Below are 13,251 nucleotides of genomic sequence, written 5' to 3' on the forward strand. Positions count from 1 at the left end.
ATCATTAATAATTAGTCATTTGTTGTATTTAATTTTTCACTACAAAAAACAAAAAGTTTTTTTTTATATGCTTGATTATTATTTTTTATTTATTTTCATTTTGTTTTTTGTAAGACTAACTAATTACGTAATAATTTTCTTAACTCTTAACCCTTACAGTAGATGAATGACATCGATTCTCCCAACTCCCATACGGATGAAGTGATGTGGTCATTGCAAATCTAATACGATTAAGAAAACATACAAATAGTTACGATTAGATACAGGCATAAAATGTGCTATAGTTGTAGGCTTAAATATTTGCCATTTGTTTTTATTTTTACCACGGAGCTCCGTGACGTACTGAGGTCAAATGTTACAGCGTGTCACGTCAGACGCGACGCGCGACACACGGCATGCTAACGAAACGTTTTTAGCGGCTTATCGAAGTTTAAAAACGTAAATAAATACATAAAGTTGCCTTTTAGTAAAGTGACAGGAGCGTAACAATCATGGCGTCCACTGCGGCGGGTAAACAGAGAATTCCGAAAGTGGCGAAGGTAACGTAACTTAATAAAATAAACAATGTTTTGTGAGTTAGCATTAGCATGTAAGCTACGCGAAGCGGTTGTGTTTCACTGTAAACACCTATTATATCATGTTTCTAGATGTAGTTAATTGAGCTAAACGTGGTTTTTGTTTCTACTTATCTTGTGTTATGTGTTCAGGTGAAGAATAAAGCCCCAGCAGAGGTGCAGATCACCGCGGAGCAGCTGCTCAGAGAGGCGAAGGAGAGAGAGCTCGAGCTGCTGCCTCCTCCACCCAAACAGAAAATCACTGATGCAGAAGAGCTCAACGACTACAAACTGAAGAAGAGGAAGGTATAACTGCTGTATGTTCTGTATATGATCACGACATGTTTTGCAAAATGCATGATGTATCAAGTAGTAGTACAACGGTTACAGCTACTGTGATGCATACCATAGTACTGTGTGGTTACTATATGCATGCACCATGATATTACCATAATGTCTAGAATAGACGGTATTACCAAAGTATATGTACAGAAAACATGGTTTTGTCAAGTCACATTTATTTATATAGTGCTCTAGCAATACAGATTGTTTCGAAGCAGCTTGACACTAAAATATATACTAAACAGTATTAATGTTCATCTGTTGTGGAACATCTTCAACTTCAAAAGAGTCATTTTTCAGGTCAGTTTAGTTCAGTCACAGTTCATGCTTTAAAAACATGATATTACCATAGTACATCTCTGGAAAACATGGTATTAAAAACATGGTGCATGCACAAAAAACATGGCTATACCGTAGGACATCTCTGGAAAACATGGTTTTAAAAACATGGTGCATGCTTTAAAAACATGGCTTTACCATAGTACATCTCTGGAAAACATGGTGTTTAAAAAAGATGGTGCATGCTTTAAAAACATGGCTTTACCATAGTACATCTCTGGAAAACATGGTGTTTAAAAAAGATGGTGCATGCTTTAAAAACATGGCTTTGACATAGTACATCTCTGGAAAACATGGTATTAAAAACATGGTGCATGCACAAAAAACATGGCTTTACCATAGTACATGTCCATAAAACATGGTATTGTAATGGTATATGCCTCAGTGACATAGTATTATTATTATAGTAGAAGTCCAGAGAACTTGATATTGTCATGGTACGTGCCCCTAAAACATGGTATTACCAGTGGACATGCAATAAAACATTTGATTGCCATGGTACAGGCTTAAATTTAAAATGTATTGTCATGATATCATGATATCTCCAGAAAACATGACATTACTTTAGGGAATGTCCAGAAAACATTGTTGTGGGATGTGCTCCAAAAATATAGTTTTAACTTTTAAGGTGGAACCTGCCATAAAACATGGTACTACCAGGGTACATGCTGTAAAAATATTTTGTTACCATAAGTAAAACATTGTATTACCATAGTACATGTCCAGTAAATTTGGTATTACTCTTGTCATGTTATATGCCACAAAACAGAAGTATTATCAATAAAAATGTAATAAAATATGGTATAATTGCCATGATGCATGCTTTTAAGTATATTATAAAACCATGTTATATATTATAATACCATCTCAAGAAAACATGGAATTTATCATAATGCATGTCCAAAAACCTGGTATTACCACAGTGCATGTCCAGGAAATATTATATTGTCATGGTATGTGTCCCAAAAAATATAGTATTACCAATGTACATGCCATAAACATGCTATTACCATGGTACATGCTTTAAAACATGACATTACCATGGTGCAGCTCCAGAAAACATAGTATTATCATAGTACTTTCAAAAACTTGGTGTTATCATATAGAAAATAAGAACTTACCAGGGTCCTAAAAATGCAATTGCTACGGTACATATCCAAACACATTCAACTTTTTTCTATCAATTCAGGGGTTTGAAGACAACATCAGGAAGAACAGAACTGTCATCAGCAACTGGATCAAGTACGCACAATGGGAGGAGAGCCTGAAGGAGGTCCAGAGGTGAGTTTCAGTTTCGTGTCTGATGACAGAATCCTAGACTGGAGGTGATTTCTTTAACTGTTTTTATTGTCTTCAGAGCTCGCTCTATCTACGAGCGTGCGCTCGACGTAGATCACCGCAACATCACGCTGTGGCTGAAGTATGCAGAGATGGAGATGAAAAACCGGCAGGTGAATCACGCTCGCAACATCTGGGACCGAGCCATCACCATCCTGCCCCGCGTCAATCAGTTCTGGTGAGCTTCCTTCTCATGATCATTAATGCATTCAGACATAGATACTCTGATTTATTTATTTTTCTTATTGTGACTCCTGCTTCATTCTTTTATTCCTATGTTTATGCACTAGGTACAAGTATACCTATATGGAGGAGATGCTGGGGAACATTGCTGGCTGCAGACAGGTGTTTGAGCGCTGGATGGAGTGGGAGCCGGAGGAGCAGGCCTGGCATTCGTACATCAACTTTGAGCTGCGCTATAAGGAAGTGGACAAATCCCGCAGCATCTATGAGAAATATATCTTTTCATAAATAGTCTGTTTCACCAGCTTTATCCGGACACAATACACATACAGTACATGAGTACTACATAGCAAATCCCAACTGCCTTGTTTCATAGCACAATGAAACTATATTATCGCCCAACTTTTCATATAAAGTTAAATAAGTATGTCCAACTTCAGCTGCATACATACAGTATACTTCTGTGGAGTTATATGTATTATATGGCAAATATCAGCTGCTTGATTTTTTGTTGTGGCATAATGCAACTATTATCTCCCAGCTTGAATTTGCTAAATGCACAAGGCATGGAGGTACTCTAAACATTAACATCAAGAATTTCTGAAAAGCGCTAAAGAAACAATTTTGACTTATAAAACATATATAAAAATACGTATTATACATATATTGTCATCTGAGTGAATGCTTGGCTGTTACATAAAAATGTACTGTTGTTATCCTTAATGTCAAAGTACTTGTGATGGTTCATCCTGAAGTGAAGAACTGGATCAAGTACGCTCACTTTGAAGAGAAGCATGGCTACATCGCTCGTGCGAGGAAAGTGTTCGAGAGAGCTGTGGAGTTTTATGGTGAGGAGCACATCAACGAGAACCTCTACGTGGCTTTTTCCAGATTTGAGGAGAAACAGAAAGAGGTATGAAGCCCTGTGTTAACGCCATCCAGTAAACACGTGACCCTTCTGATGTTTCCTGCTCAGACCTGACCGTTTGCTTTGTGTCTTTTAGTTTGAGAGAGTTCGCATCATCTATAAATACGCTTTGGACAGAGTCCCCAAGCAACAGGCCCAGGAGCTGTTTAAGAACTACACAGTGTTTGAGAAGAGATTTGGAGACAGGAGAGGAATCGAGGACGTGATCGTCAGCAAAAGGAGGTTTCAGTATGAAGAGGAAGTCAAGGTGACAATAAACCCTTCCTCAAAATTAATACTTAATCTTAGTTCTGATTTAAAAACAAACAAAAAAACAAATGACTTGCTTAGAAACCTTTTGGTCTTTGCTAAACCAGTTTGTAGTTCTAGCCATATTCAAAACATCGGTTTCTTGCTTCATAACAACTCTGTTGCTTAATATCATCATTTCCCCCTCTATAGGCGAGCCCACACAATTATGATGCCTGGTTTGATTACCTGCGGCTGGTGGAGAGTGACACCGATGCAGACACGGTTAGAGAAGTGTACGAGAGAGCGATAGCCAACACACCTCCCATCCAAGAGAAGAGACACTGGAGACGCTACATCTACCTGTGGATTAACTACGCTCTCTACGAGGAGCTGGAGGTCAAGGTATGATAGACATCAGTGAGCTGAAGTATTCAGCATTCATTTGCATCTCTCAGTTAAGCTGTGGAATTACATCTGCATGTTTAGAGTCAGACCTTGGTGACATAAGTTTAGTCTGGTTTGTTTAGGACCCTGAGAGAACGAGGCAGGTGTACCAGGCATGTCTGGAGCTTATACCACACAAAAAGGTAAATCTGTCAGTCTTAATGGTGCTTAAAAACACTATTTACACAACCTCGTGTCATTTTTGGTGAACCAGTCCTTAAAATGTTAATTCTGTGCACTTTTGGACAGTTTGCAATAGGGCTGTCACTAGGGGCGGATCTAGAAAAATATTGATGGGGTGGCGAGAAGGGGGCAGGAATTTTTGAGGGGTGGCAACATATGGCAGACGTATATATACTACAAAAGGACACAGGCTATCATTTTCAAACTTAATCTCATGCAATCAATGTCTTGCATTTGAAACCGTTATAACAAACATAACAAACATTACAAACATATAAGGAATAAGTGACCATACCCCATAAGCACCCCCACACTCACTAATGCATACAGTATGCATCAACATGTAATTAAGAGCATTATAAAAGGTTCAGTGTTATTAAAATGTCAATTTTATTATAAGAAACACAAGATTTTAACAGCCAATGACATTTCCAGCTGGGGAGACTCAACTGATTTTCTACTGTTTAGTGTTAATCATCATCTAACTCAACCAGTCAAGAGCTACATTTAGACTTGTTATATGAATATGGTCTCTGAAGCATAGGGTTTTATTAGCTGACAATAATAATAAATGAATAAACATTATAGGCACAGATACAAATGTACTTTTAGAAATTGTTTTTGAAAAATATGGTGTTATTGTTTTGGCAAGCTTAAATTAAAATTTCTATGAAAACTTGTGTGATATTCCTTTAAAATAATGTTTTAGTATAGCTTTTTTAAGTATATTTTACTAAGCAATTTCTTACCTAATTTCTTTGAGTTGGACCAAACTTTTATTTTGGTTTCTGTGTTTTTTAATTAACTACTATTATTAGCTAATAGGAAGTATAGCATATCAAGTATGCTAATACTTGAAGTATAGCAAACTCTACTGTGCAATATATTTCTGTTTGAATTTCTTCAAGTTATACCGGAATTTTATTTTGACAGGTTGTCGTAAAGACATTGCCGTTTCTGTCTGTGTATACAATACGAATGAATGACGATAGTTTAATCAAATTAAATGTTGAAATCCTCTCATAGCGCGCTGACGTGCACATGTGTAGCATACATCATGCGTCAATATAGTGAAGAGCTGAAAACACCACGCGTGCTTCCGTGTGTGTGTGTGTGTGTGTGTGTGTGTGTGTGTGTGTAGTGGAGCACACATTCACAGAGACGTGTATAACAGCACCTTAAGGGTTCCCATAAGCAGGATTTATTGTTGTGCCCCCCTTCCTCAAATATGATGATGGAAAAAAAAACTAAATGAATAAATTGTATTATTTACAAATCACAATTGTAGCTCTCGACATTTACCTGTGGCTATAACTTTATTATGACTCTAATTTATTTTATAGTCTCAAGCATTCAGAAATCACGCAAAAGGAAACTAAGAAGTTTTACTATGATAAAACCATGGTTTATTTTTGTTAGGGTTGTGATATGAAAGTTTTTAGTTGAAGAAATTATAAAGCCTGTGTCATCTATAGCAAAAAGGTGGCCAAAAATGAAAGATTAAGTCAATGTCTGAATTAAATGTTTGGTCAGTAGCCTAAACAAGGATTTGATTGTCCTTTAAGTGTAACAGCAGCAATCACAAGGCATTTGTAATAACATGTACATAAATTGTTTATTTTGTATTTGCCTACATGATGTATTTTAACAGTGTTATTATTAACCAATTATTATTGCCTCATTATTTTTTTATATAATGCATTTTAAGCCATTTTAAAGGCTATTGATGGCTTAGGTCTGTTTTTATAGCAACAACAGCAACAAAAAATATTACAGTATATTAATACTTTGTAAATTATTAGAGTTTGGGGTTCGCGAATCATTTGAGTCAGTTCGGGAGTTCAAATTCGGATTCGCGAATCATTTGAGTCAGTTTGGGGATTGCGAATCATTTGAATCAGTCCGGGAGTTCGTAGCGGGATCGCAAATCATTTGAGTCAGTTTGGGGATGATCGCAAACCATTTGAATCAGTTCGGGAGTTCGGAGCGGGTTCGCGAATCATTTCAGTCAGTTCGGGAGTTCAAAGCGGGTTCGCGAGTCATTTGAGTCAGTTTGGGGATCGCGAATCATTTGCATCAGTTCGGGAGTTCGAAGCGGGATCGCAAATCATTTGAGTCAGTTATGAGGATCGAGAATCATTTGAGTCAGTTTGGGAGTTCGGAGCGGGATCGCGAATCATTTGAATCAGTTCTCGAGTTCGTAGCTGGTTCGCGAATCATTTGAGTCAGTTCGGAAGTTCAAAGCGGGTTCGTGAATCATTTGAGTCAGTTTGGGGATCGCAAATCATTTGAATCAGTTCGGGAGTTCGGAGCGGGATCAGGAATCATGAAAGATTCACGCTCGTAAATTTTCAAATTGGCCATAACCTTTAATTCGTTGCTGCCAACTGGGGTGGCAGCAGGGGTGGCAAGACTTTCTTTTAGGATGGCCCTTACTTTGAGGTTGCATGTTTTGATGTCCACATGTTTTTGAAATGACACTGGCTGTAGGATTTCTATCATAAAGATGTGGCCAAATAATAAAGAATAAGTGGACATCTGAATTAAATGTTTATTAAATTGTAAAAACAATCATCAGGATGTTGGCGCCCTCTGCAGGCATTTGATAATAATAAACACATAATGTACATAAGTTATGATTATATTGTTTTATTACATTGTATTTTAGCTGTTTTGTTCATTAAAACTATATGATTACTTGCTTTTGATTTTTTTATATGAACCGATTGTTATTGCCTCATTGCTATTATACATTGATTTTAAGTAATTTTAAAGACTTTGGTCTATTTTAATTACCACCAAAATATATCCAGTTTCTCCATTAATCGTCAGAATAATCTACCAATTACTCTATTACCAAAAAATCATTAGCGACAGCCCTACTTTGCAACAATTTTAGCAGCTGAAAAATGTTGTGCTTGACACGTATTTTATCTGTGAAATCTTCCTAGGGTGTTTCATAATGATGTAACTACTGTTTTTAAGTAGTTTTCTAACTAAAGCCTGTATGCCTGTGTTTTATACCTAGTTTACATTTGCCAAGATTTGGCTCTTATATGCGCAGTTTGAAATCCGACAAAAAAACCTCCCGAATGCTAGACGTGGCCTGGTAAGTGTTTCACTCTTAAACACACTTGTATACTTTGACTTCTGCTGTGTTTAGGTTCAGTAAGATCAACAAGGATGCATTAAATTGATTAAAAGTGACAGACATAACTTTTACAAAAGATTTATATTTCAAATAAATGCTGTTATTTTGAACTTCTATTTTTTTTTAAATCCAGAAAAAAAAAATCAGTTCCCACAAAAATATATTTTCAAATCAAAATAATCAGAAATGTTTCTTAAGCAGCAAATCAGTATATTCGAATACTTCTGTAGATCATGTGACACTGAAGACTGGAGTAATAATGCTGAAAATACAGCTTTGATCACAGGAATAAATTACATTTTAAATATTTAATTCAAATGAAATCAGTTATTACACTTTTTTAAATAATTTTTTTACTGTATTTTTGAATACAGTAAATAAATGCAACCTTAAGAGCATAGGAGATTTCTTTCATGTCTTTTAAAAAATGACCCCACACCTTTGAAAGGTAGTGTACGTCATACACACTGCAGAGTTTGACCTCTGACCTTTCTCCTGTCAGGGCACAGCTATTGGAAAGTGTCCCAAAAACAAACTGTTCAAAGGCTACATCGAGCTGGAGCTACAGCTGAGGGAGTTTGACCGCTGCAGGAAGCTCTACGAGAAGTATCTGGAGTTCAGTCCAGAAAACTGCACCACCTGGATCAAGTTTGCCGAGCTGGAGACCATCCTGGGAGACACCGAACGGGCCAGAGCCATATTTGAACTGGCCATTGGACAACCACGACTCGACATGCCAGAGGTCACTACTTAACATTTCTCTCTCTCTCTACAGTTTTTTTTCCCCTCCATATTCTCATTATATCATACTTATATGTGCCATAAAAGCCTGATAAAGCCCAAAAAAAACCTATTCCATGTGTTTACATCAGGTGCTGTGGAAGTCATACATTGATTTTGAGATCGAGCAAGAAGAGTACGACAACACACGAGGACTTTATAAGAGACTGTTACAGCGTACCCAACATGTCAAAGTAAGCCATCAAATTTACGCCAACACACCATGCTCATTCTAAATGATTATCTGATGCATTTGTTTCCGATCTGGTTGTATTGTAGGTCTGGATCAGCTTTGGCCAGTTTGAGCTGTCCATCGACAGTGACGACCGCATACAGCGATGCAGACAGATCTTTGAGGAAGCCAATAAGAGTATGCAGGGCTGTGAAGAGAAAGAGGAACGTCTGATGCTCCTGGAGTCCTGGAGAGACTTTGAGGACGAGTTCGGATCCTTAACCAACAAGGAGAGAGTCCAGAAACTCCTGCCGGAGAAGGTGAAGAAGAGGAGGAAGATCACAGCAGAGGACGGGGTGAGAGTTTATGCCTTCTTATGTCCGGTTCATGATGGTGTCATGAAAGTAGGGACAGTATGATTCATTTGTTCTCTTGATGCATCAATCTTGAGACATGAATTTTTGAAATGTTGATTGTTTCAGTAAAGAATCTATTTAAAAGGCTAAACACGGAATGAAATGTCATTTGTTAAAATATCATTCAATATTGTTAAATATTAAAACATTTAATTTATGGAGACATGGTGACACTCGTTTTCTTATTATATTGGCCTGCAGATGCATGCGCATTAATCTTAAAACACGAGTTTTTAAAATTAGAAATCTTTGTTATAGTCAAGAATTGATTTTAGAATTTGGTCAATTATCATTGAGTATTAAAAAAAAAGTATTTAATTACTTGTATGTGCAAATTATTGGATACTTTCTTAGTGTGTTTAATTCAATATTTATATTTATATATAATTCTATTCCATGTACTCTGTACATGCACTAGGGATGCAACAATACAGTAAGCCCATGGTTCAGTGTTTTTTTTTTTTAAACCAGTTTTTGGTTCCATTCTGATGGCTTTAGTACATCAATGTTTTTTTGCAAATTAAAATAAGATTAAAACAAATTTTCCTACCTAATCATTTACATAATCCTGTTAATGCACTTAAAAAAAAGAATTATTTGAAATCAGAGTCTCATTGTGTATTGAATATTTTTCAGAAATCATTCCTGAATTGAAAACCTATGAATTGTTAATTAAGTCGACCCTAGGCATCCCTAACATATTGTCTTTTGTTTATCAGTCGGATGCAGGCTGGGAGGAATATTATGACTACATCTTCCCTGAGGACGCAGCCAACCAGCCCAACCTCAAACTGCTGGCCATGGCCAAGATGTGGAAGAAACAGCAGAAGCAGGAGGATGAGGATGAAGAAGAGCAGGAAGAAGAAGAAGAAGAAGAAGAAGAACAGCAGGTTCCACAAGGAAAGGAAGCACAAGAGAATTCAGAACCAGATGAGCAGGGACCTGCGGCCCACAGAGAAGAGCCCGGAAAAGAGTATGACGATCGTGATGATGAGAGCAGCAGCAGTGACAGCGAGAGTGATGGTGAGGATGACAAAGACAAGACGGAAGAAACAAAAGCAGACACAGAAAAACTCTAAAACGGAACTTGACATGTTATGTGTCTCCATTTCTTTCTATCAATTTCTTTTCTTTTGTAACAAAATAAAGGTGTGAACCAAATGTGCCAGTCACTTACTGTTATTCAATATGGCGTCCTTCAAACCGATCATCGTTTAGATTGTAGTTGAAGAATCAGTGGGAATCACATCGCAAACGTTTGAGGAGTTGTCATGTTATTTATGATGACTGAGCAATCAGGTCACTGATATAGTACGAATGGAGACACATACCATATTTTCCGGACTATAAGTCACACTTTTTTTCATAGTTTGGCTGGTCCTGCGACTTATAGTCAGGTGCGACTTATCAAAATTAATTTGACATGAACCAAGATAAATGAACCAATAGAAAACATTACCGTCTCCAGCCTCGAGAGGGCGCTCTATGATGCTCAGTTCTCCTGTAGTCTACACTGAAGACATAGAGCGCCCTCTCGTGGCTGTAGATGGTAATGTTTTCTCTTGTTCTTGGTTCTAAATAAATGCGACTTCTAGTCCAGTGCGACTTATATATGTTTTTTTTCCTCATCATGACGTATTTTTGGGCTGATTCGACTTATACTTATGTGCGACTTATAGTCCGAAAAATACGGTAGTCTCGTGTTAATGGAAATGATTTATTGAAGCTGTGCATGGACATATGCTATGACACAAGTTTATTATAATTATGTCACTATGGTGTTCCCTGCCTTATTTGGACCGCCTTTGCACTGTTACAGGAAAAACAACGAGACAGATGTTCAACCTGCACAAAAGCCTTTTATATTTTATTAAAAAAGACAAATACGCCAGGTGTTTGCATTAAACTTTGTTAATGTAACTAGTCCATAAGATTTAGCTTTATTAACTAATTCATTCAAAGCAGTGGCTCTCCAACATTGTGACCAAAAAAATCAAATGTCTGTTTTCCCAATTAAATGTTGATCTCAGAGAGCCACATGTTAATGTTATTCAATATCTTCTGGCCGGACGGGGTGTGGAAGCGGGATTATAGATTTCTTCTCTGTGTCTCTGGATAAAGCTTTTCTCATATCTGTCAAAACGAAAGAATGGTAAAATAAGATTTGTACGTTTTCTGAAGAAATGTGAGTTTAGCTTGCAGAAGACTTTGCTGTGATTCAAGTCTTATTTTATTGTTTTCCAGGTAATAACCAAACCCAAAATTTTGGACAGTAGTGTAATAAGTGAATAACCCACCATATGCATCTTCATCAGGTTCACCGTTACTGGCCGAGTAATACTCTATAACGGTTCGGTACACGCTGTAGCCGAGCTGTTTGTACATATTCACAGCAACTTGATTGGAAACTCGCACAAAGAGATCCACAAAGAATCCACCCTTCCTAAATAAAACCCAAACAAACGGCTCATTTAGAGTAAGGATGCACAGATACTGTGGCCAATACTTATATTTCTAGTAATATTATGGCTGATAATATTATTTCAGATTATACAGTTCTGCCTGTTTTCATTTTTACATGCATTTATTTAACAGATAGGATATTTCAAATAAGGAATGCTACAACACAATGTAACTTGTACCTTTCTGAGATCTCCTCTAACATCTCCATGAGTTTGGCAGCCAGACCCAGTCGTCTGAACTCGGGGGCCACAGAGAGAGCGGTGACGTGCCCGTGCCACTCCTCTCTAGCGACGGACCCCTCTGCCTTTCCCATGACTACAGGATGACCATTAACATACAGGTTATAAATACTCCTGTCAGACAGTTTTACACCAAATCCAAATGTTGCTAGTTACTGTTTTAATAAATGTTTCTAGTTGTGCTGTCAAAATTAAGTGCACTAACACGTGCACTTAATTTTTACAGTTTAACATATTACAAATATTTAATGCAATTAAGCAGGGGTTGAGTTAGGGTTGGCCACCCCACTCACAACTGCTGCTTCTGTCTCTTTTATTTTATATTTTATTAATAATTTGTTCTGCCTCTGAAACCACTTTCCTTTTCAGATGACATCAATCCCTTTTATTATTCAGTTCAGTCCATCCCCTTTTTAAACATAAATGTACATAAATGTTCCCACAATGTAATCTTGTTTTGCACAGGAACATGTCAGATTTCTAATGTATAAATGTCTTTCTAGATTCCCCAGAACAAAGTAAGTCATATAGGTTTGTAATGACATCAAAGTAAGTAAACAATGTCTTAATTTTGATCCTTTACATGCACTTTGAGCTACAAAGTGACAGAGATGAGAAAGAGACACGTTTGACTCACTGTAGCCCATCAGTTCACCGCCTGGAGCCTCTGCTACTATGAAATACTCCGGCCAATGAGCCAAATACTGAAGATAGAAAGGAATTCCATACTGGCCAATTAATTCAAGTTAAGTTTTTTAATAAATATATATAACAGTGCCAGACTAATTCATATTTGGTCATTTTGTGGTGTGTTTTAAAGGATACAGTTTCTGTCAAGGGGTCCAGATTACTGTGGGATAATAATACACACGTTAATGTAAATATTATCACAATCTCATATATGATGAGCAGCATATAGAAACAAACCTTTTTTTTTTTTCATATTACAGTGTTCTAACACACTATTGATAGAATGATTATTAACATTTATAGAGGTAAAACTACGATATCACTACATGTTTATCCAGATCATGTTCAACATGTAGATAATACACAGTTAAATGATATAAATGATTCAGAGTGGAAGAAAATCCCGAGTACAGTAAAATACTATGATACATGACAATACATAAATAAAACTCCTTACTTGTTCTTTATAATTTATATTGATGAATATCTGTATGTTGAATAGGATCTGAATGAATATCTAACATGCCTTGCACCGGTGAAGGTGGCTGATTGTTAATACTATCGTATTATCGTCAGACACATTCAATTCTAAAGTACTTTTTTCGTTATTATATATATTGTATTTCATTCTATAACTCACATATTGTTGAATTTAAACAGATCATCGCACGTGAAAGCTCTTAATGTTGTCATTCTCCCGTGTGCGCACTGCGCAGGGCGACGCTCTGACCTCTCACCTCTACGTCACACACGTGACGTTTCGTTGTATTTTTAAACAGCGGCATCTGTCGGCTCGAT

General features: G+C 36.9%; 2 protein-coding genes across 2 annotated transcripts; one reads left to right on the forward strand and one right to left on the reverse strand.

Moving 5' to 3' along the window:
• The first annotated feature begins 353 nt into the window (after positions 1 to 353).
• Positions 354 to 10,222, forward strand: LOC127938777 (crooked neck-like protein 1). Its single transcript, XM_052535640.1, has 14 exons — positions 354 to 539; positions 708 to 860; positions 2,425 to 2,516; positions 2,593 to 2,751; positions 2,864 to 3,030; positions 3,491 to 3,669; positions 3,761 to 3,931; positions 4,126 to 4,317; positions 4,443 to 4,502; positions 7,571 to 7,651; positions 8,196 to 8,435; positions 8,566 to 8,667; positions 8,753 to 9,001; positions 9,781 to 10,222. Exons 1-14 carry the CDS (start codon positions 492 to 494, stop codon positions 10,138 to 10,140), a joined length of 2,253 nt encoding a protein of 750 aa, XP_052391600.1. The 5' UTR covers positions 354 to 491; the 3' UTR covers positions 10,141 to 10,222.
• Positions 10,223 to 10,900: 678 nt separating this feature from the next.
• LOC127938778 (N-alpha-acetyltransferase 20) lies at positions 10,901 to 13,219 on the reverse strand. The gene is made up of 6 exons (XM_052535641.1): positions 13,094 to 13,219; positions 12,589 to 12,613; positions 12,401 to 12,491; positions 11,704 to 11,839; positions 11,359 to 11,504; positions 10,901 to 11,194 (listed from the first exon to the last, which is right to left on the reverse strand). The coding sequence occupies exons 1-6, from the start codon at positions 13,144 to 13,146 to the stop codon at positions 11,109 to 11,111; spliced, it is 537 nt and encodes a 178-aa protein (XP_052391601.1). The 5' UTR covers positions 13,147 to 13,219; the 3' UTR covers positions 10,901 to 11,108.
• Between the last annotated feature and the right edge of the window lie 32 nt (positions 13,220 to 13,251).

This window comes from Carassius gibelio, chromosome A20 (genome assembly GCF_023724105.1).
Source record: "Carassius gibelio isolate Cgi1373 ecotype wild population from Czech Republic chromosome A20, carGib1.2-hapl.c, whole genome shotgun sequence".
Taxonomy (NCBI): Eukaryota; Metazoa; Chordata; class Actinopteri; order Cypriniformes; family Cyprinidae; genus Carassius; species Carassius gibelio.